Source organism: Opisthocomus hoazin, chromosome 2 (genome assembly GCF_030867145.1).
Source record: "Opisthocomus hoazin isolate bOpiHoa1 chromosome 2, bOpiHoa1.hap1, whole genome shotgun sequence".
NCBI classification, from domain to species: Eukaryota; Metazoa; Chordata; class Aves; order Opisthocomiformes; family Opisthocomidae; genus Opisthocomus; species Opisthocomus hoazin.
In genome coordinates this window covers 98,813,653-98,836,447 of record NC_134415.1, presented here as the reverse complement: position 1 = coordinate 98,836,447, position 22,795 = coordinate 98,813,653, and the positions used below count along the sequence as shown (strand labels likewise).

Below are 22,795 nucleotides of genomic sequence, written 5' to 3'. Positions count from 1 at the left end.
GTGAAAAGCAGAGAGGTTTATGTGTTAATTGTAAAGCATTCTGTCTTGTAACTGAATAAGAAACTCATTTTTTTTTAAAGCACTGAATAGGCATAGAATTGCTTCTTAGAGGACTAGCAGAGACAAGCATTCTTCAAAGCTTTCATGCTTGGCCTCTGGAAACAAAAAAAATAAATGCTCGTACAGATGCTTTCTACAAAAGCACAGTTTCAAGAAATAGTATATAATTTTCTGCATTCTTGGAAGACAGCACCGGAGTCTTCCTGGTTTGCAGAGATTTCCTTGATTGCAACCAATATCAAAACTTTTTGAGGACTAGAGGTATGCTGAGATAACTGAAATTTTAAGCAAGCTGTTCAAGACTGAAGGTTGTATCATGTCACTCATTTTAAAGCAGAAAATCCCATTTGTTTCAAAAAGGACTTAGGTTTAAAAATCAAGGGTGTAATACAGACTGCAGAATGCCATTTTATACTGATTTTTAATGGAAGAAGGTGAACATGAATCCACAACTATTTACTCAAATTGTTCAGTGAGGTATATTCACATTATTTTTGCAGTTGCTTTCTGAGAATACTCCAGGGATCCAGTCTTCTGAACATGAATGCCTTTGGGAAAGGAATTCCAGAATTGTGTGTATGGCTGTTCATGGAAACTAAGTTCAAGCTTTCTTTTCTGAACAGCCATGCAAGAAGACTTTACGCATTACTTGCTTACAAAAAAATAGAAATGTTGTAATGTGCTATCTCTCAACACTGAAAAAAAAAATACTCCATTCAAATATACATTATTAATAGATCATATCTGACAATTTTGAACATAGTGGTATGTACCATATGCAGTGATGACGTCTAGTGCATCCAAGAGTTTAGCACACCCGCAGGTCAAAAGCAAGGAGCAGATCTGTGCAGTAAATGATCAAACCAAAGTTCCCACCCCACTGTTCACGTTAAAATTTGGTAAGCAAAGTGCTTCTCTTTGCCAGAGAACTTCTTACAAGTGCTAGATGACTATTCTCTGCTGAAGAAAAGATAAGAAATTAAGGGGTTGGTTTGGGATATTTTAAATCACAATTCTCTTACTGGTAGAGTTTCTTAAGCTATTACCTAGCCATCATTCCGGAGTGATAAGTATAAATATCAAAGATAAATCCTTTGCTATTACATAAAAAGAGTTTTCTATGTTCTTTTAGCATCCTGGGGGAAGTGTTTTTTCTAAAATGTTGAAGGGCAGTAGTTCTCATAAAGTTGTAAATGATGCTAAGCAACCAAAGTGTTTCCCTCGGACAGGCGTTATGTGACTGCAGCATTGCAGGTGTCTTTATTTTCTATTCATTGCACATTGTCACAGCTGCTTTACTCCATGAACTTTTAAATATTTATTTTGGTGTGGTGGTACTTTTTCCTTTGATTTATAAGAGCAGACAATAATGAGCTTCAGCAAAAAAAATATGTCTCATTAATACTTATGTCTATATTCGTGTTTCTTTGTTTGTTGTCTTGAATACAGGTGAATCTGGTGTTGAAGAGTGGGCCCAGTGGAGTACGTGTTCAGTTACTTGTGGTCAAGGGTCGCAGGTGCGAACCAGAACTTGTGTATCACCTTACGGGACACACTGCAGCGGCCCTTTAAGAGAATCAAGGGTTTGCAATAACACTGCCCTCTGTCCAGGTAGTGTTAGCAGCCAATAAATAAAATTGTGGATGTTTTTGAACTGTATAATGATAACAATTTGAAACTATATCTTTTTTTTTAATTATCATTTTTAACATGAGGTTCATAAGGGCATTTCAGAGCAGAGAAGTGTAATTCTATTCATCTGTGAGCTTTGTCATGTAAATTGTTATTTTTACTTTCAGAACAGTCAACATATGGAACAAATGTCTCTTTTTCTGACAGTTTCAGTTTTTAAAAGAATGTCCGTATTCTCTGATTTTAACTTGGAAAACAAAAGGCATAGTGTGACTACAAAATACAAACTAGGGGAGAAATCCAGATCATCAATACATTAAGAAGCAGGGACTGATTAACAGGGTGGGTTAAGTTAACATACTTTATTCGACACTGCAATTGTTTCGCTATTTGGAGTACTGTCTTCTAGGCAATGGGCCAGACAGTGTTCTCTGCACAGTAATGCCTTCACGGACTTTGCTTTACATTGTTCTGGCGAGAAAGGGCAACAGCTACCCATCAAAGGAAGACAGATCAGACAAACAGTAACTGTCTCACATCTGACACAAGGTAAAGGTCATCCGTATCTTGCATTACAGTTTTCCTACTCCTTTCGTCTCAGAGATCTGGACATAGTTGGAGTTCAGCAGTAGTTATACACTAAGGAGAAGAGACAGGCATGTTCGAGTTAGTTGCTGAAAGGGCACATCTCGTTTCTTTAGAGTCTGCCTGTGGGTCTGATTAATCTGGCATGGGAAGCAAAAGGGAAGGCATATACCCTGTGACTACGTTCATTTTCCTCTGCTGTGTCTGAAATGCAAAAAAATTATATGCCTCCTTTCAGATGCAGAAATTCCTCAGCTCTTTGTAACATCTGATCCCAAGAGGGTGGTGAGCCACCTTCAAGTTCTGGGGAAGCTCATGCCATTTTTGAAGTAAACTAGGCTGTCATACACAGAGAAGCCCCTGGACTTTACCCCAATGAGTAGTGGTAATATGTAGAATCAGACTCTCACATTGTTACTGTAATATATCCAACGGGAAGTGCATCCCATCAGAGTTTGTGTATCAGCATTATAAGCATTTAGGGAACCTCTGTAATGGAAAACAACTTAAAAGATTGTGTCTAGTTAAGCCACCATTGTAGTAAGAACTGCTGTCAGCACCTAATGCTTTAGTACTGTGCTCTAGATAAGCAATTCACATGGGATTTTCTAATATTTCATGGTACAAACTCCCAGGCAGGGTTGAATTCGATCACCTGAAGTGTTTCCATACAAAAATGGCAGCTATTTCTAAAACTGTTAGGCTAGCTTCTGTTCTGCCAGAGGTGGGATACAATGCAAAAGAGATCTCAACTTGAAAGCATAAAAATAAGAAGTGAAAAAAGAAAATGATAAAAGAAAACAACAAACCTTCCAAACAATCAAAGATAAAGATTACTTTGAAACTGCATGAAGTATGAATATGAAAACACACAGTCCAGCACTCACAATGAGATGCGTTTCTGCCTGCTTTGTTGCTCATTTTGTATTACCTAAGAAGAGGCAAGGCATTTAAATCACCTAATTTTACAGAATTTTATCTTCATTCTCTCCAGTAAGGAATGAGAACTTTTCATATCAAAACAAACAAAAAAAATCCATCTAATACCAAAGTCAAGGTAATTACTTTGCTTTCAGAGTAAACTGGAAATAGGTTAATTCTTAAAAATCACATTGTCTAGCAAACTCCCAAACAATGCTCACATATAAAGACTTCTCCATGTTTCTCAAGTCGCAAAGGAGCTCTTCCCTTACACATGAATTCTCACTACATGGTATGCCTTTTGTTTAGAGACACCCGGTATGAGCAATGGCTACCTATTCTTACTGCTTAGCAGTGATACTCCCAAAATACTTTTGCTTTTCAGGTCACCACAGCTGAATCTGATAATCTTTATGTATCTTGAGTTACCTTTCCTAAATAATTAGTCTTCTGAGCTTAATCTTGCATGTTGTTTCATATAATTACAATAACCCTGTTAATTTATGTTGGTCTCTGTCTGGCTACAGGGTCACTAGTGTGTAGCAGTGAGCAAGATTAGCATGAAGAAATGTGCTTTTCCTAGGCACAGCTCCATTAATTTTTCAAACATCCCTTTTATTATTAGCTTAAATATTCTCTGTCCTCATTATATTATGTATCCTGACATTCTATTATGTATCCTGAGAGTTGTATAGTTTGGGAGTATCCCTGATCCATGCATAACAAAATGCATATTTTGTACAGTAGTATGATTAAAAGACAAGTTTGACAAAGCCATCCAAGCATATACATACATAGCCTGTGTACCCAGACTTGTACCAGTCATTCCATACAGCTTTTGGACTCTGTTAACACAGCAACATTTTGTATCTTGAAGCGTAAACTAGAAGACATAAACATGCAAAAATAACCGTGGGATCTCCTTGTAACCCACAAATACAAAATCTACTGGGCCATATTCATTATATTTTTGCATGATTAGTAAAAGGAGGGGGCGGGGGGGGTTTTGAGAGCTGGAATAATGTTTCCTAATCAAAAAATTGTCCCTTCAAAATAGGAAAGTATGCAGACTGGCCTACTGGACTATGAGCATCTATCCACGAGCTCCAAAAGAACCTGCTAAACTAGAATATACTAATGCAAGGTTTCCAAATTATTTTCATCTGTTGCCTTCATATACTCCCTTTAGTGTCCAGGGATCTTGCTGGGATGTTAGGCAATACATGTCTCTGTGATCTCACTGTTCTGGAAAATTTTGAGAATGGGATTGACCAGCTTCATCATCATGCAACAGAGAAACCACAGAGTTCTTTTGCATAAGTACATGAAAGCTATTTGGTCCATAATTTCCAGTTGTTTTCATTTATTTACTTATTTTTATCCTGCTGAATAAGTATATATGTATATATTAGTGTATATATATAAAAGTATTGAAATAACATCTTAAATTTCAAAATAGTACTCCTGATAGTTAAAGTGAAAACATAAAGGTTTATTTATATTTGTTCCAGACCAATACATTTTCAGGGACAGGAGTCCATTAGGTAATTCGGTCAGTGTCTTGAAATCAAGAGCTTTCTGGTAAAGTACAGTATAGTAGGCAACACAGTTCAGGTAACCACTGTTGTTACTGGTGCTTTGGTGAGCAAGGACAGCTCAGGATCTAGTACTGCAGTGCCACTGTTTCATTTCAGTTTAGGGCATAATTTCTAACACAGCTAAAACTTCAAGGAGAAAGAACATGGAATTTCCATGCCTGTAGATCTTCTCAATTGGTTTCTATTTCTCCTTCCCTATTGCCTTCAACCAATTTTACCACAAAACTTAGCTGAAGCTCAGAATTTTCAAGCTTACAGGTAAAGCAAAACATGGCAGGAGCAGGAATACTCTAAGCCATTTCAACCATTTGTGTGCTCAAAAGCTATATTTTGGCTGGTGTGATATGCTAAGACTGCTTTACTTATCTCCCTTTTTTTTCTCTGGGCTCATATCGATGAAGTTTAGCCATATTGCTGAAACCTTGCACATTTTTGTATATTCTGTGCTTGCAGGGTACACTAACAAAATCATTACAGAGAAATTAGCACTATCTTTTTTATTTCCTGTAGCTTTATTGTTAGTAATCTATGCTCTGGAAGTTCAGGCCTTCACTTGAGAGGAAGAAAATAAGAGTAAGGAAAACCTAGGTTTATAATTAGAAGAAGCAGAAGCAGAATAAATATCTGGCCTCAATGTGAAGGTAAGAAGGCAGGTGTCAGGAAGTTTGCTGAGTTCGTGTATTAAGAATTTAAGAAAGATTTTTGAATGGACAGTATAAGCTATACTAAAGGAAATTATAGCACTTAAGTGAATTTAAATTTGTGCATACAAATCCTCTAATTTTGTCTGCTTAGATGCAGTTTTTCAGCCGTGTTAAACTATGATACCACTTACAATGAAATGTCAATAGCCATAATAGCTTTCCAATATCTGTACTGTTTAAAGCTGAACAAATCAAAAGCATTTCAACCCTAATAAAAATCTCCCAAAATATGCTTGTAGGATGAAGGCCAGAATGGCCTTACGCCTCCTCCCGCTTCACAGCAGTTGCGTATTGTGAACACTGTGGGTGTTCACTTCAACATGATGAGGTTCACAGAGTGGCAGAGAGAAGGGAAAGATGCTCTGCAGTAATCCAAACTTCTTGTGCTAGCAGTGTTTTTGACAGATAAGTTGGCAATAATCTGGATATTTTTGTCCCAAATAATGAATCTTGCATCTGAAACTGTGTTATAGAAAACAGTAACTCCTCTGTGGACCAGCTCTCCATCTGGTATAATTTGGCATAGCTCATCTGGCTATAATTCATTAGATGTTATAGGGTTTTTTGCATTTAGAGAATGGTATTAAAGAAAGAAAATGTAAGTGAAATATAAGAAAAAAAAACATTCTAAGGTAAGAAAATTTAAAGTAAGAAGTTCTTTTAAAGCTGATCTGGATAATACTGGACACTTCTATGATGCACTGAACAGGTGAATTCTCCTTAATATTTGTTTGCTGACATCACTGGTGGTTTTGTTAGTGTTATGCCTTTTCCATCTTTGACTTTATTACTTACATACTCATTTCAGATATACAAGTCTATACAGACAAGAAGGTACTGTAAAATTTTTACTTAATGAGCTCAAATTTGTCATGGAAGATGATTTTGAACACAGCTTACTTTAAACCACAGATAGAGGCTGCTATAAGTTTGAGTACACCCAGAGTGAAACATTTTGTTTTGGCTTATGTTCAGATCCAAAATCACAAAAGAATTATTCTGTGTTGCTGCTAACATGAGTTACTCTTGCCAGAAGAGGTATACAACCTTTTGTCTCAAGGCAGTGTCTTTAAAGAGCCCCTCAGCACATGTATTTGTCACTTTTAAATGAAGACAACTAACGTAACATTTTGATGGCATCAAATCAAAACTGCAAATTAATCAATAGACTTAAACTCATATGTACCCTGAAAAACCTCAGCCTGTGTCTACATAGTGTCAAGACCTTTCTAAATTATGATTTTTTACAGAATAATCTTTTTCTAATGTGGATTAATTTTGATATGTTATGTTTTGTACTTTTTGAAGTTCTTGTTGCACCTGAGCATCTTAATCAATGATTGTGGTATCAAGAGATGAAATTATATCTTTGTTATTACTAACTACTGTCTGGAATCTAATCTGACAAATTAATTTCTTATTATTTTTTCTCATGATAAAAAAATTGAAATATTAGAGATACATCTGGATTCAGAATCTAATACTTTACCAATGAGAAGAAAATCTTCAGGTCATATGGCTGGATCAGACTAGCTGTCTAAGTACAGTATCTATTGAGAAAGGATGAAGTGTAAGGGATTATATGCGGATATAGTCATCAATTTAGTAGTTTTAGAAGAGTTAGGATTCCTGGTTTTGACCAAAATGTCACAGTTAATCAAGATTTCTAAAATAGCTAGAATAAAATCTGTCACTTAAACATTAATTTGGAATTTACCTGAGGGTGGGTTTTTTTCTTGCTAATATAGTGCAGGTACATGTGATATTTAGAATAAGATAATTTTAATAAAGTTAGCCATGCAGGACATGGAATAATTATTGTGCTTTTTGACCACTTGTATGTGATCAGCTAAAAACCTTTCATCAATTGAGCTGTTGTCTAGTGGGTTAAAATCTTCCCTGAATGACGCTTGACATTTTCTGTCAGGTATGATTTCTCAGAAGTTAGCTAACAAACTTTTTACCTCAATATAGCATCTGAAATGACAATTTTCCTTACTTTTAATGAAATGCACTAGAACTTACCTACATGCAGAATTCCGATTGATCTTACTGATGATTTTGTGATAATATGCCAGGGAGCTGAACCTCCTTCTGCACCCTTGGTGGCTGAATCTCACCTCAGGAAATGTTCTGCTCATCTCTACAAGAAAAGGGTTTTATTTGTAGAAACTGGGCAGGTGATACATGCCTTCAAGGCAAAAGCAACCTATACATGAGAAGTTCTTTCACAGTACTGAAAAAAAGTGAGGACAAACCAGAAAATCTGTTTCTTCTGTAAAGTTGTGAACCATTGCAAATGATGCACTGAGACGTTATACACTGTTTCACCCTCCAGACACCCTTCAAACAGGCAGGGTTGCAGAAACAATTGTATGACAGCGAGTGTGACGCTAAATCTGGGCACTAAGTCTCTGGATTTTTTCTTAAATGACTAGCATTACTGCAGCTTTCATTACTACAGTTATTACCACATTCCTGTTCTTACACAGCTGAATTCAAACCTGTGCCACTGCTTTTATCTGAGCAGAAGAAAAATACTGACAACTTGTTTTGCACTATTTTTCAATTTAATAACAGTTATTTAGCTAATGCATGCACGGAGTTTTCTTACCAGTACATGCTTAACTATATTAGAGAACTTTCTGAAAATTTAACTCAAATTGTTTCTGATAAGGGAATGCATAGGGTTTATAAGCTCATATGGATATTGTATAGTAGTTTCTCTTACAGTGGAAAAAAATCAAGGTAGAGAAAGATGCATTTTCTGTGATTCTTTATATTAATTTTATGAAATACTTGTATGTAAAAATGTTGGTATGTGTTTGTAATTTATTGTGTACGCTGAAGGTGTTGAAGTTTGTCGAGCGAACATTTTTTAAGATAGAGTCATGCATCTATAACTGCGTATGTTAAATCAGTGAACATGTTCATGTAAGGAAATAGCACAAATCTCTTTTTGCTTGTGTGGTCTTCGAATTTTTGGGGAAGATACTTATGCACGTGTGCTGCCATGTTTCCACCAGCATTTCAACAAGTGAAACAATTGTAAGATAACAGCCCCAATTTATGACGGTGACACAGTAAGAAATTATTGCATTTATTCCTATATTTTCAAAGGGAAGCTTAATTTTTATTGCTTCAAGTTTTTAGAGTTGGCTTGAGACTTTACGTATGTTCCTGATTTTCACAAAGATTCGTCTCCTGAAAATCAGGGCTACTAAAGATATCTGAAGTCAGGCACCAAAAATATCATAATTAAATTTTGAAAAGGTAAGCCATCTTTCTTAAAGGAATGAAAGAAAAGATGTGGTAGAAAGATTCATTTAAAGAACAGAGAAAAAGGTTCAGTTACATATGTTTTAGAGAAAATACAATTTTAAAATTCAAATTAATTACATTTTATTCAGTTACATATGTTTTAGAGAAAATACAATTTTAAAATTCAAATTAATTACATTTTATAAAGGATTTATTTGCTAATGCTAAATATTATCTATGTACTGATTTCCGTGAAGTTGGCAAAATAATTCCCATTTAAAATATTGATCTTGTTTGTTTTGAAATCCTTCTGTTACTTCTGTGTCTGTTTCTGGTTAAAAATCTGTTTGGTTTGTTGCAGTACATGGCGTTTGGGAGGAATGGTCACCTTGGAGTTTGTGTTCATTCACATGTGGTCGAGGCCAAAGAACTAGAACAAGGTCATGTATACCTCCTCAGTATGGGGGAAGATCATGTGATGGACCTGAAACACAACATAAACCTTGCAATATTGCACTCTGCCCTGGTGAGCTCATATAGCAACTCTCTGCTTTGTTACAGTGCGTTTCATGTGGGTTGTTTGTGATTTCTTTTATTGCGTTTTGCACATAGAAAAAAAAAGGTTATGCAAAGTGAATAAGGAGGGTAATGTTCATAATTCTGGCTTCAAGCATATAATCAGGATGGTAACCCTGTTCAAGATACTACACGAGCAGACAGTTCTTAGTTTCTTCAAGATACTCGCTCTGTAGGGCATGGTATGTTGCATAGGAAATCTTGATTCAGGATGGGTCTTGGAGAACCAAAAGGCAAGCAGCTCTCTGAGTGTGGCTTAAAGAAAGATATTCAGATGTCACACAGTTTGCATCCATCATATCTGTTTGAATTATGTTTGCTTGGAGGTTCACTGATTATTTGTTTATCACACAACAAACATGTTTGGGAAAGCATAAAATTTTAATTGTTATTAATTTATTTAAAATGGGTATTATTTACAAGTATACAGAAAGAAAGGCTGACACAAGTTAGAGCTTTATTTGAATTCCAGTTAAGCCCTTTTGGTAAGAATTTTAAGTGCATCATTTCTGAAAGTTTATTACTAAATCACTTTCAAATAACTACCTCTAACCAAGTAAACAAATTGTGGGCTTCATGTTAAACCTTCCATCCACTGAAACTGAAACTGACTCAAAAAATCATCTTTTCTTTCAAAAACAATTTTAAAATATTTGTTTATAGGTTATGATTAATTTTGACCCAAATTTTCAATATGTGTGTAAGTATGTGTATGTATGTATATGTGTATACACATATAAATATATATATGTATGTATATAATACCAAAGTATTACAATGAGTTCAATAACCATAAAGAAGATTACATATATAATTATTGATCTCATTGTAATACTTAGGTATTAAAAAGGTGGCAGGTAGCTGTAATGTGAGAAATTTCGTTCATGAGTTCTATCTGTCAGTGTGAAGGTTGCCCTTGCAGTGGGCTTGTTGAATATCTGCAGTTCATAACACTGCTGCAAATCGATTTGGCATGACTGGAGCTCTTCCTGAAAAAGGTTTACGGTCATTTCATTAGCAAAGTTTTGTTTTAACATTTGAAAACAGACATGAAGGAAAAAATGGAATTTAGTGCCTCACAGAATTAAAACTAACTTTCTTAGATTTTTATTAAACCCGAACTTTGTTTTTCTTCTGGTCAGCAAAACATACTCCAACTATGCGACAAAATTTGTGGGAAAGTTTTAGTCTTAAATCAGATGCAAGAATTTTGAAATAATCCAGGTTTTGGCCAAGTTGGCAGCTGTGCATTTTACAAGTGCCTACACAAAAGTGATTAACATGATGTATGTGCATGAAGCAGAGTTGACAAGAGAAATGCCAAATAAAAATAGCAGTGAAGAAATTAATGCATTCAGTTCGCTTCAGTATTGCAAAGAAACACAAAGGTATTACACCTAATCTGTCAAAATAAACAGTAATTAAGAACTCTGTATTTTGAACAGTCATTTATACCTAAATGACTTTCACCCGAGGAAGTTATTTGCTGGTTACTTTTAAAAGTAACAGTTTAAATCTTTGCTGAATGTTCAGATTTACTGTAATTTGAATGTTCAGTTTTATAGGGGAAATCTTCATATTGAATTCTTTAGCCTTTTAATGGTGTTTCTGAAATAGAGAACTCACATGCTCTTTGCTCCTACAGATAAAGATGGGACATGTATCAAATGTATATGAGAAGCTACAGAATGAGTTTTCTCCGAAGACACTATAATAATTGATTCGATCTTCCCTACCCTAAATAATACTATATAGCAATGAATAAAACTGATTAAAGTGAATTGAAATGTGATTTCCATAATGTTTTCCTCTTTACATAAAGCTTTTATGATTAATGAGTGCAACTAGCTCTCATGTTTGGAAAGATTTCCTTTTTCTGCTGAATAAATTATCAAGGTGCAGCTTCATAGCTTCAGAGGCATCTGCACTGAGAAGTGGTTCATAACCAGGCACTACATAGAATATTTAATATAAAATAGGAAAAAGACTCAAAAACTCTCTTCCTTTAATTCACTGGTTTCTGAGATCATGGACATTAGAGATACGGAGAGTGTCTTTGAACTGTTAGAAATGTTCTGTGATTGCTGTCAGACAACAGTAAAATAGTTCACCGCCATATTTCACTGAAGAGTGGTGCTCTCACACAGACGCAGTATGTTAAATCACTAACTTACAGACTCTGCTTCCTGTTTTAATTATTAACACCGTCAACTTAGGAAGCTGCTATTCCAGCCCTCCTTTAGAAGAATCCTGAAATCAGGGGTTGGCAAGTGCACCAAGTGAAGTTATTTGTTTTCAGTGGTGGTGCTTTTATGGCAACAGTAGTTATAAAACCAGGTTTTCAAGGACGAGCATTAATTAAAATTGTATTACAACCTGCATTATGAATTTATGTTGGGTAACTGCAGGTGCGATGAGGAACTGATGATTGCCAAAGTCTACATGAAGGCAGGATTCTGAATTGGCACAATCAGTAATAACACATTTCATAATGCTTACCCCTTTTCAAAAATACTGTCTGATCTTATTATCTGTTATAGACCATATAATTTTTTACTTGTGTGGGAACTTAACTGATTTATATTTTTAATTATATGCGGTTTTAGTATTTTCATTTACATCAAGAAGCTTTCTGATGTGCAAAATTAAAAATAACAGTCCTAAACATTTACTAATGGGAATATTCATCCAAACTCAAATGCATGGGCTAATACAAAACACTAAATACAGAACTGGTCGCCATATCTATATTTTTAAAAAATTCAACTTGACAGATTCAGAAAGAAGATTATGCAATATGCAAACACAGAGGCAGACCTGAGGAGGAAGACAGGCTGTTTCTGTCCTCCTACATTTTATCTCAGAAGAGTGTTGAAGAACTGAGATCGTTTACTTTACAGGGAAGATGAATGATAAAAGTATATTCAGCGTTATAAGTACAGAGAATAGAGACTGTATGTGAGGCAAAGTGGTAACTCCTGTTTTCCTTTTCCTGTTCAACTAAGAAGACCTAATATCACAGTCAGTACCAATAATTTTATAAGCTGACCCATCTGAGTGATCGCCACAGCTGTAATCAATCACTTTGAAGGGCTCAGGGTTTACATGATACAAGATTAGCCCCCACTTCTGTCTAAACAGACAAGACCAGTCTTTTCAATAAGGCCCTGTTTTTAATAAGGCCTATCAAACCTTCTGGTATGCGAGGAAAATCGTAGTTTATCCTGCGTTATATCAGTGTATAATTAGAGGGCATGAAACATTCTTGACTTAAAGAAAAATGAAAACAGCTTGAAACGATTTTGAAGTAGCTCAGAATGACGATACCTATGCTTGATTGCTGTCAGAAGTCAAGCGTCTTCAGGCTAGGCTCAGTCCAAGGGGTTGCGTTCAGGCCTAAGCTGAAACCCCCTAACGCAGAAGGAAGCCAGGCTTGGGTGGTAACTCTGCTGTGTCCCTCTCTTTTGTGCCTGCCGCGGCAGTCGACGGACAGTGGCAGGAGTGGAGCCCCTGGAGCCAGTGCTCGGTGACCTGCTCCAACGGCACGCAGCAGCGGAGCCGGCAGTGCACAGCGGCGGCCCACGGCGGCTCCGAGTGCAGAGGGCCCTGGGCCGAGAGCCGGGAGTGCTACAACCCCGAGTGCACCGGTGAGTAATGAGTACCGACTGGCGCGGGGAGCTGCGGCTCTGCCTCTCCAGCTCGGGAGAGACCCAGGGGCTGGCCTGGCCGGCAGCTCTGAGCCGGGAGCTGTGGGTACAGGCGGGCAGAATCCCGGGCCGCCGCAGGCCTTAGCGGGCTGCACGGGGGCAGAGCAGATGCCTCCAAGAGGGAGGCCTGAGGCCTCACTCGTTTTTATTTGATGAGATAAAAAGCTAAAGAATACGTCTGGAGAGACTGCATAATGGGCTGCATATCAGCTTTTCGGTTTTATCACCATTTAAAGGACATTCAACACTTTTAGAAAGATATGTCTGAGGCCTAAAAAACTTGATAAAGTGTTTTATGAACCTAGGAAGTGAACATGTATTAACCAGTTCCCTTATACACTGAGACTACTTCATGATCCTCCAGCAGTATAAAAGCAGTCTTCTAGGGTGGGTAAATTATGTTTATGCCTACTTTTAAGCCTCATTCGCACTGTCAGAGCATGTAAAAATCAAGCTCCTAAAATATCACATAAAAATGTTTTTATTTAGTTTTTTAAAGGGTACTTATGCACGTTGTAAATGTGTATCATTACCATACAGCAGCACTATACAAATATATAAGAAAGTAGTACAAAAGGGACAATGTCTGTTTTGCAGACTAAGTGAAAGTTAATGTGCACCAATTCTTTTTATTTTCTCTTGAGATGCAAGTCATTTAGACAACAATCCCACATTCAGGAACCAAGAAGAGACTTCCCCATCTTCCATGTGCCGACATCCACCGCTTCTGTCACTGTTAGCTGTATCTGGGGGGCTTTCTTCTCTTACCCAAGTCAATAATAACCTATATATCCTCCTTTATGACTGTCATTATGTAACCACTGTAACTATATTTTTCCAAACAGCAAATGGCCAGTGGAACCAGTGGGGCCACTGGAGTGGCTGTTCCAAATCCTGTGATGGTGGCTGGGAGAGGCGAATAAGGATCTGTCAAGGTGCTGCCGTGACTGGGCAACAGTGTGAAGGAACCGGAGAGGAAGTCAGACGGTGCAGTGAACAGAGGTGTCCCGGTGAGATGCAAATATAATCACTGTTATTATCTACACTACAGTATGGCTTACATTCATGGTCAGCTTTAGGAGAGACAAGATCAACGTTCCCTAGAGCAATAGCCATGAGGAGCCACATCTAGCCTTGCTTTAGACATGTCACTGCTGTATTTCTCAGTAGAGTTATGTTTATGTAGCTAGGTGTAAACTAGCCCTACTGGATATATGAGCAATGCATTGTGTTTTAAATAAATCAAAATACCATAATAAAGAAAGTTATCAGAAAAACATTTCGTTGCCTAGGTATGCCTACATAATTTGGAGCAGTGATGATTTGCTACAGAAATTTTCTTTGAATGCAGTGTTTCTCAGAATATCGGGGCTGGTTTTCTAAACCATGGAATTCCTTTTATCTAGTGTACAAGAGACATCTTTGTAATACATTTGGGTTAAATTTCAGTGTAGTAAAGATAAGGGAAAAAGTGAATCTTACTGTATAGAATGAATGAAAACATGAGCAACATTTTAAAAAAAGGAAAGTAATTTAAAAGGAAGAAGGCACGTCTTTCCCCTTTTAATACAATGCTTAAATATATTTCTGTGCAGCACTTTTTGCTTTGCCCTCCCAACAGCTTTCTTTCCCATTGAAAGCTAATAAAAATGTACTTTTGAGCTTCTTCAAAAGTGATGAGTAAATAAGAACAGCTGGTGAATCTGATCATATTTATCTGTAAAGACACATTGTCCTCAAGTACGAATGCATTGTTGGATAGATATAAGATAACAAAATAGGGTGTAAGTAGTGTAGGATGTCTTAACCATTCACTTGGGAAATTATGTGTTCTGAAATGCAAGCCAGGAGGCAGCAAAAATCAATCTGGCAGTGTGTTTTACTTCTAGACATTTCGATGGCTATGTTCTCTGCTAGTCAGAGAAGGGACTTAAATGGCAGGGATGCTTTAGGTCAGGAAATGGGAAATGTATAAAATGTGAATTTTATGTTATCAAGCCCACATTTTCATAGACAGCATGTTTATCCCTTGCAGTCATCAAAGAACAGTTTTCAAGGTATTTGCAGTACAGTAGAACTATGAATTTCATTGCAGCTGAAAAACAACAGAAGGACTGTTTGTAATTATAAAGTTATAATACTATACTGGAGAAGTTAATCAAATTTAACTTCTCAAAAGATTGCTTTAATTTTAATAAAACATTCATTATTTGAAAAGCAGTACAAAAGAGTGTTTGCATTGGATTCCTAAACAAATTATAATTTCCGTAGTTAATGCAGACTTCCTCTCTAAAAGCACACCACTAAGGGAAAGTTAATGGGAATCTTCTCAATAAGCAGACATTTAGATCAACCAGCTTCTGCTTACAAAACCATTCCTGAAATAATTGGCATTTGTATATTTAAAAGTAAAACCGTGCTGCGGCAGTCCAATTTTCAAAGATTGCCACCTGCTGTTAATAAAATATTTTACAGATATATTTACAAGTCAAATGCACACAGAGCTTTATTTTCCAATTTGCTAAATTTGTTTATTTACTTGATTAAGTTCATATTAGAATCAGTATGCTTATAGAAACCATAACCTAAAGCACCTTTTAACAAGCTATACTTGTACAGAAGATCATACTTGAATAATAGATTTATCTGTTTCTAGACTGACATTTACTAGAACATCTCAGATTTAAATCTAGACAGTAGATAATTTACCAAAATTTTATAAAGTGAAATACAGATTTACATTTTATAAACACCAAGCAAAATTGAAAACTAGTATACAGAGATCATCTTTCAAAGTATAAGAAAATTTCATTATTTGTATGCTCTTCTTCCACAGCCCTAAAACAGTTCAGAAAAGCTATTTTTGTCTCAGTGGTTTCTTTTTCTGTGTAAGTCATTGAGAAACATGAGAGACTAAAATGCTAACTTTTTCTTATATTAGCAGTGCTTTGCCATTAGTGTAAGATGAGATCCTCAGTTCTGTAGATCTGCATAATATTTGTAAAGTGGATGAAGCTGCACCTGTTTGTATCACCCAGAAGTCCATAGACTTACAGAACATGAAATTATAGCTGGCTTTAAACTGTGGAAGCAGAAGAAGAATAAAACCTTTTTCTATTATGCTGGCCGCTGTTAGTAAGATACTTTGCAAACAGACCTGTTCACTTGACTCAAAGAAAATCTTGACTGGACATTTCGTAGTTTGAGTTCTGCATTATCTGAACATTATACAAGATTTTCTTCATAGTGGATCAGTGATTTTCTTCAAATGGTCCAGGCAGGGACTGAATTACATCAGACACTCCTAGAAGCTGAATATAAGCAACACTAAAAAAGGCAGGCTCAGAACTATTATCTGAGAGCTGAATTCTCAAACAGCTTGGTTTCTGGACAAAGGTTAAGTATCTTTCTTGATGATTTGTTTCTATTCACAGGTATCAATTTTAAAACTGTGGTTGTTTCCTTCCTTTGTTTAATATTCCGGGAACAGAAAACAAAGATCTGAAGATATTTTGGATTCAGTCATTGCTCCATTGTGGTATCCCAAATGTCTAAAGTTAGATTTCACTCCTAGTAGGTCAGCAGTGTTAAGGATTTAGTGCTCCACTCGAAGTATCCTTTTGTGAAGGATAACATCAGAAAATTGAAAACAAATCAGAGAAAGGCAAAAGCCTTCTAAGTTTGCTAAGCAGCTAGTCACACGGGATTCACTGCAGAAAACATACACAGCATGAATGAACGATAGGTCTTTCCCAAAGGATTAAAGGAGACAGCTAGGTAACAAAAGAAATTTCAGCCCATGAATGATAGGGAGTTACATGGCAAGCTGATCAGAAATTTTCAGATAAATGTATAAAAGAAGTAAGGTAAGTCCCAGCAAATGTGTCAGTAAAAACTAAGAGAACTGAGAACTGAGTATTATTCAGGAGAGAAGACTTCTGTAAATTTATTTTTATAATAATTCAACCATGTTCTTATGACAGTATTAAGAATACCTTAGGTTCCAATAATATAGTATTGGTTTCCAGCAATATGTAATAGTTAATTCCATAATAATTCCATACATGTTCCAATATTTATGCTTTACCTAGATTTTACTCAAAACAGATGCTCAATATTTTTCTCATAAGCCTAGTCAGTGGTAGAAAACACAATATAGGAATTGTTTTCACCAAAATATTACTGAAAACAGTGGTAGACCACCTTGTTTGTTAACAAAAAGATAACAGTGCACAATTGCTGCTGAAGACTAGTTAATGATTTCTTATTGAAGTTAGAAGGTTTCTTCAGAGGCTGTACTAGCTTCATAAGATAGACTATGAGAAGGGTCAAGATTCAAATAATTGTCAACAACTAAATAATAAAATTAGATCTTTGGATTTTGTTTTGTCTCTGATTACACTGTTCTACAAGATGTTTCTATTGCCTTCATTTAAGATAGTTTTGCCTGTGGCATTGAATTGGGATTCAAGAGAGGAACTGTAGTTCTAGCTTCATTTGTGAGCTACTGTGTGCTGTTGGCTAACTTGTGTCACCCCTTCATTATCCTTTCCCATATTTGTTAGCTGCCTAGGTAGATCGTAAACTCTGCAAGGTTGCACATGTCTCTTGCTTTGCGTGTTGTGCAGAGCTTTCTCAGATCCCAGGTGGGTTGATTGCCCCTTGGAGATGCATGTGCTCTCACCAGTAATGTCAGAGGAAGACTCTGCTTCCAGACCACTGACTTTGTTGAGTGTTTGTGCTTAGGTGGGATGAATTCAAGCCTGTTGTTACAGGGGTATAATGTGGTAAATTTGAGCACATTCTCTGTGTGGGAAGGTATCGCTGAATCACATCATCAGCGAAAGAGAGATCTGCTTTTTATTTGCCAATTTTAGCAAATTTACCCCAGTATTTGCTGTTGGCTTCTAAATTTTAGCAATTCTCTGTGATTTTGTACAGCTAACTCATGTGTGTCTGTGGGTGTGTTATAAAATAATTGTGCCATAGTTGTAGAAATACTTGAACTGGTCCTGAGCAGAGCCAGCATGGCCAGCGAGAGATTTTAACTCAGATACAATACTACTCCAGCACGATTGTAATGTCTCTGTGGGCAACATGGCTTGGAGCCTCACAGATGCTTTAATGTGGGTGAATGCCTGATTAGTAAGCTCTGCCAGATATATTCTAGTTTTGGGAAAAACTGGTTTGTTTTTTGTGTGCAGCATTCCTTGATCCAAGGTATGTGTGCTATGCATTGCAGAGACAGATTCAGCCAGGGACCAGGAAAACCTCTTTGCCTCAGCTGAGTAATACCTCTTCCAAGCTCTGACTTGGTCCCGCACCACTTTCCTGGTAACTCTGGGTCATGGGAATGCCTTTTACTTTGAACACAACACACAGGTGCACAGAATATGTCTGGCACTAAGCTGAAATTAAAATGTAATCTTGAGTTCTGAAAAGTGTGATGCAAAAGCTCGCAAATAGTACCCTTCCAAATAGATGGAAATCTATGATATTATCTGTGACTTGCTAACACAAGAGAGAAAATATGGTGTAAGTATGCATGTATGTATATTCTTTTTCACAAAAAGCCCCACATTTAACATTCAGTATTTGGAGGGAAGTAAGAGCTTTAGTTCTGAGACTCAACACTTAAAAATGACCACAAGTGCATGACAAATACATTTATCAGAGCTCTAAGCTTTAGAAAATGTATGGAATTTATAATATTACCTCATTATGTTAATTTATGCTCCCCAAACCAGAACATTTCTTTTGTTTATAAGGTCATAATAAGATGGTAATTGCACTTGCTTATGTCACCAGATGGCTTATGCTTATCAAAATCTGGCTTTTCCCATTGTAACACTGGCCTGATGCATTTGCTTTTTGGGCATGTGTGAAACAGTGTTAGTATTCTAGATTATGAATACAACTGCTTTCTTTGGGTTTTGCCATTAATGTATCTCTTGCTTTTTTAGCAGCATGAATTGTCTTGATTTACGATTCAGGAATGCTGATGGTGAGGCAAATCTAGCAAGCAATTTGTCTGCCCACCCGTGATTCATATTAGTATTACTGAGCCACCTGCAAGGTATTCTTTGTCCTCCACAAAGAGACGGTGCAGCTTTGTGCGAAAGTCTGCTTAGTTCCCTTACTCACCTCACTCTTCCATCAGCAGAAGTACAAAAGAGGGAAGATGGACAGTTTTATGGGTTAGGTAATAGGATGGGCAAAATATATAGTCTGTTCCTGCCTCAGCTAGAGATTTCCCATGCAGCCATGGGTGAGTCATCGACTTACTTGCTGCCTTGTCACCCCATCTGTTACACTGATAGAATTTCCTTTCTCTTTTCCTTTTTCTTGTGTTGTAACTGCTTTGGTATAATACAGTGGGGTTACAATTTTCCTGAGATACATAGAATACTTTTAGACAGCTCGTGGCTTTTCTCTGCTGAACTTGGAGTGAATTAGATTTCAGTAACTAGCATTTGTCAGTGCTTTAAGTTGTGAGACGACTTCAGCCAGCTGTTTGCTGTACTAATTGAATTTACTCAAAAGTCATAAAAGGGGAATCTGCAGTAAAAATACAAAGAATGAAAGGAATCTGTAAGTTATGACCATGTGAAGATAAAACACAAAGCAACTGCAGAACCTTCTTTTTCCCCATGCAGTTCTGTTACTATGAAATTGTGAAAATATTTTTTCCCTTTAAGTGGTATTGCAATAACAAGTAAAAGGCCCTTTTGTTTTGTAACCACTCAGTCTCACATTATTGACTATACTTGCTTAATTACTAACTTGTACTGAAACACATTTCAAAGAAATAACCTGCTCTTTGGTCTTCAGAATACACAGCTCTCATTTGATACCTTTAGCACATTTAAAGTTTTAGCTGTGGTTTCAGAACTGATTCTTTCACATCAGTGGAAGTTCTAGAAGAATCTTTAAAAATTTTAGTGTGAGATAACCATTACACCTTATAACATTTTAAGTATCATCATCTTCTGATAGATGCTTAATGTTATTGATCAAAATAGAGCAACAAGAGTTTCAAACCTATTGGCATTGCAGCTACAACCTAAAGAGTGTTTGTATGCTGAAGAGAAAAAAGGCCCAGACTAAATGAAAGAAATACCATCACAAAGACAGATATACAAAATTATTTGCATTTTTGCATTTTTCTACTTCATTCTTAAAATTAAACCAACTGATGTTAGCATATACATCTCAGAAAAAAATAGGGTAAGATTGAAGACTTACTTTTATGATATAAAATATCATTTTATTTTAATGTTTCTGTTTAAATTCTCATTTCTAAATGGCAGCACCTTATGAAATATGTCCTGAAGACTATTTGATGTCAATGGTGTGGAAGAGGACCCCAGCTGGGGACATGGCATTCAATCGATGTCCTCTCAATGCCACAGGTACAGTGTTACTTTGAAATTGTATTATGATAAGAAAGGGGAGAAATCTTTTGCATTGGGTTATAGAAATAATAATTACTAGACTCGTATACATGTGTATATATGCATATATGCAAATATGTCTATATAAACCTCACATATTTACCTGTGTATATGCATACATATAATATATACAAGTATGTATACTCTCTCTTACAGCTTATATATATGCATGCGTCTGTGATGTATATATATGCAGATGATGTATATATATGCATACACATACATATATGCATTATAACCAGAGAGAAAAAGCTAAGAAGAAATTAATTTGGCAAAGTGTTGGAAATGAAGCCAAACATTAAAATATTTTTAATTGAGAAAACACTGCTAAAATCCCACCAAGTGAACACTGAAAAAAGTTTCAGAATCTCATACTTCTCTCTATATGCTGATGATCGTTGCATGAAATTGTTTCTGTGTGTGCTTTTAAAATAACATGGAATGTAGTTTAAATAAGGTTAATTCTTTCCAATTGCTCTCACTTATATAAATATTTTCTGTCTTCTTTGTGACTTACAGGCACCACTAGCAGACGCTGCTCTCTCAGTGTTCATGGAGTGGCCTTCTGGGAACATCCAAGCTTTGCTAGATGCATATCAAATGAGTACAGACACTTGCAGCATTCAGTAGGTGCAAAGCCTGCTTTAGTACTTGCTCTGTTTATTCATTACTAATCATTGATGTGAAAAAACCCTTACTTATTTATTCTCAAGTCAGATTTCTGATAAGAAATGCCAGGAGGAAAATAGACCTAAGAAAGAGTAATGTATATTAATATGTATTAATATATATTATTCTGATCTTGTGTATTGAAAGTTTTGTCTTACTGTAGAAATGGAAAAATTAATCAGATTCCCTTTCTTCATGTCCACTGGGTGAAATTTTTATAGGGGTCAGAGGTAAGACAAATTTTGTTTTATTACAAAATAAGATGTGAATAAATGAGATTTACTGGAAGAGTGACCTGCTGAGCAATTTTAAAATACCTTGAATTCTTTAATTGCACAGTAGGAAGTCAGAAATGATATTTCTTTTTTTGCTATCAAATTTAGAACTTCACCTTCAAATGTAGCAACAGGAAATAATTACAGGGTAAAGCTGTTGCAGTATCGTGGAAAAAGTAAAGTAATTCTAGATGAAGAAATATTACGGCTTTTTTTCAGTATGCTTAACAAAACGTTTCTTTGCAAAGCATGTGCAGTGTACATTTATGTACTGCTTAAATATGTTTATATGCATAGAAGTAATACATTGTATATATTGAATTATAAATACACGATCATGGTACATGCTAGGTATGTTGATTACATTCTATTTCCATAGCTGAAGCATTCAGCCAGGTTAATACTATTATGGGAAGAGCTCCTTTGAAGATTCCCATGGACAATGGGTTCTGCCTGCATGATATAGTTTACTGACATCCTTATTACTCTGCCTCCCTTTCCAAAGGCCACTGCTCCATTAATCGTTCAGCAGAAGGGCACTAATACAGCCGTGTGCTTCATAACTTCCCCACCTGTCAACCAGGTGCAACACTTCTGTAGCATATTTCAAAAACTTTGGAGACTTGAAAAGTAGTAGCCTGGCTGTCATTCTTCAAGTCTGACTTGCCACTTAAAGGAGATTTTGATTAATTCCTTTGAGCTGCATTTCTGTTTCTTTAGATTCCAACTTAATTGAGGCCTGGGATTCTATTTCAGGGCAAACCAAAGCAAGCATTGTTTTTAAAATAACACAGAAAAATTGTGAAAGCAGTTTTCCCCATGGCAGAGAAACTTTCCCATTTTATATAGCTGTCTGCATGTTGCTCTATCCCTTTTGTGTTCATGCTGGAAAAAACAACAGTAAGTTGTCTGTAACTGTTTTGCATTTTACATTTTTTATATTTTATTGTTTTGCAACAGCTGCATATAGTATGTCTAAATGTACTTTATGGGCATGGACGGCACTGCATATGTATTTCATTTGCTTAGATTTTGCAGTGTGGTAAATACCACAGTAAAGATAATGACTGTCTGGAGAAGGCTGCACCTGATAGCAGCCTTGCAGTACCTGAAGGGGTCCTCTGAGAAAATTGGAGAGGGACTTTTTACAAGGGCATGTAGGGATAGGACAAGGAGTAATGACATTAAACTGAAAGAGGGTAGGTTTAGATCAGATATAAGGAAGAAATTCTGTACTATGAGGGTGGTGAGGCATTGGAAGAGGTTTCCCAGAGAAGCTGTGGCTGCCCCCTCCCTGGCAGTGTTCAAGGACAGGTTGGATGGGGCTTTGAGCAACCTGGTCTAGTGGAAGCT

At 36.3% G+C, this 22,795-nt stretch overlaps 1 protein-coding gene across 8 annotated transcripts in view; it reads left to right on the top strand.

Moving 5' to 3' along the window:
- Window positions 1–22,795, top strand: part of ADGRB3 (adhesion G protein-coupled receptor B3) — a 474,460-nt gene that overhangs the window by 194,284 nt on the left and 257,381 nt on the right. For all 8 annotated transcript variants that reach the window (XM_075414589.1, XM_075414591.1, XM_075414590.1 and 5 more), the window contains 6 exons: window positions 1,510–1,671; window positions 9,123–9,287; window positions 12,820–12,984; window positions 13,890–14,054; window positions 20,355–20,456; window positions 21,018–21,124. In XM_075414589.1, coding sequence (XP_075270704.1) covers window positions 1,510–1,671; window positions 9,123–9,287; window positions 12,820–12,984; window positions 13,890–14,054; window positions 20,355–20,456; window positions 21,018–21,124 — 866 coding nt within the window. The remainder of the gene's footprint in view (window positions 1–1,509; window positions 1,672–9,122; window positions 9,288–12,819; window positions 12,985–13,889; window positions 14,055–20,354; window positions 20,457–21,017; window positions 21,125–22,795) is intronic.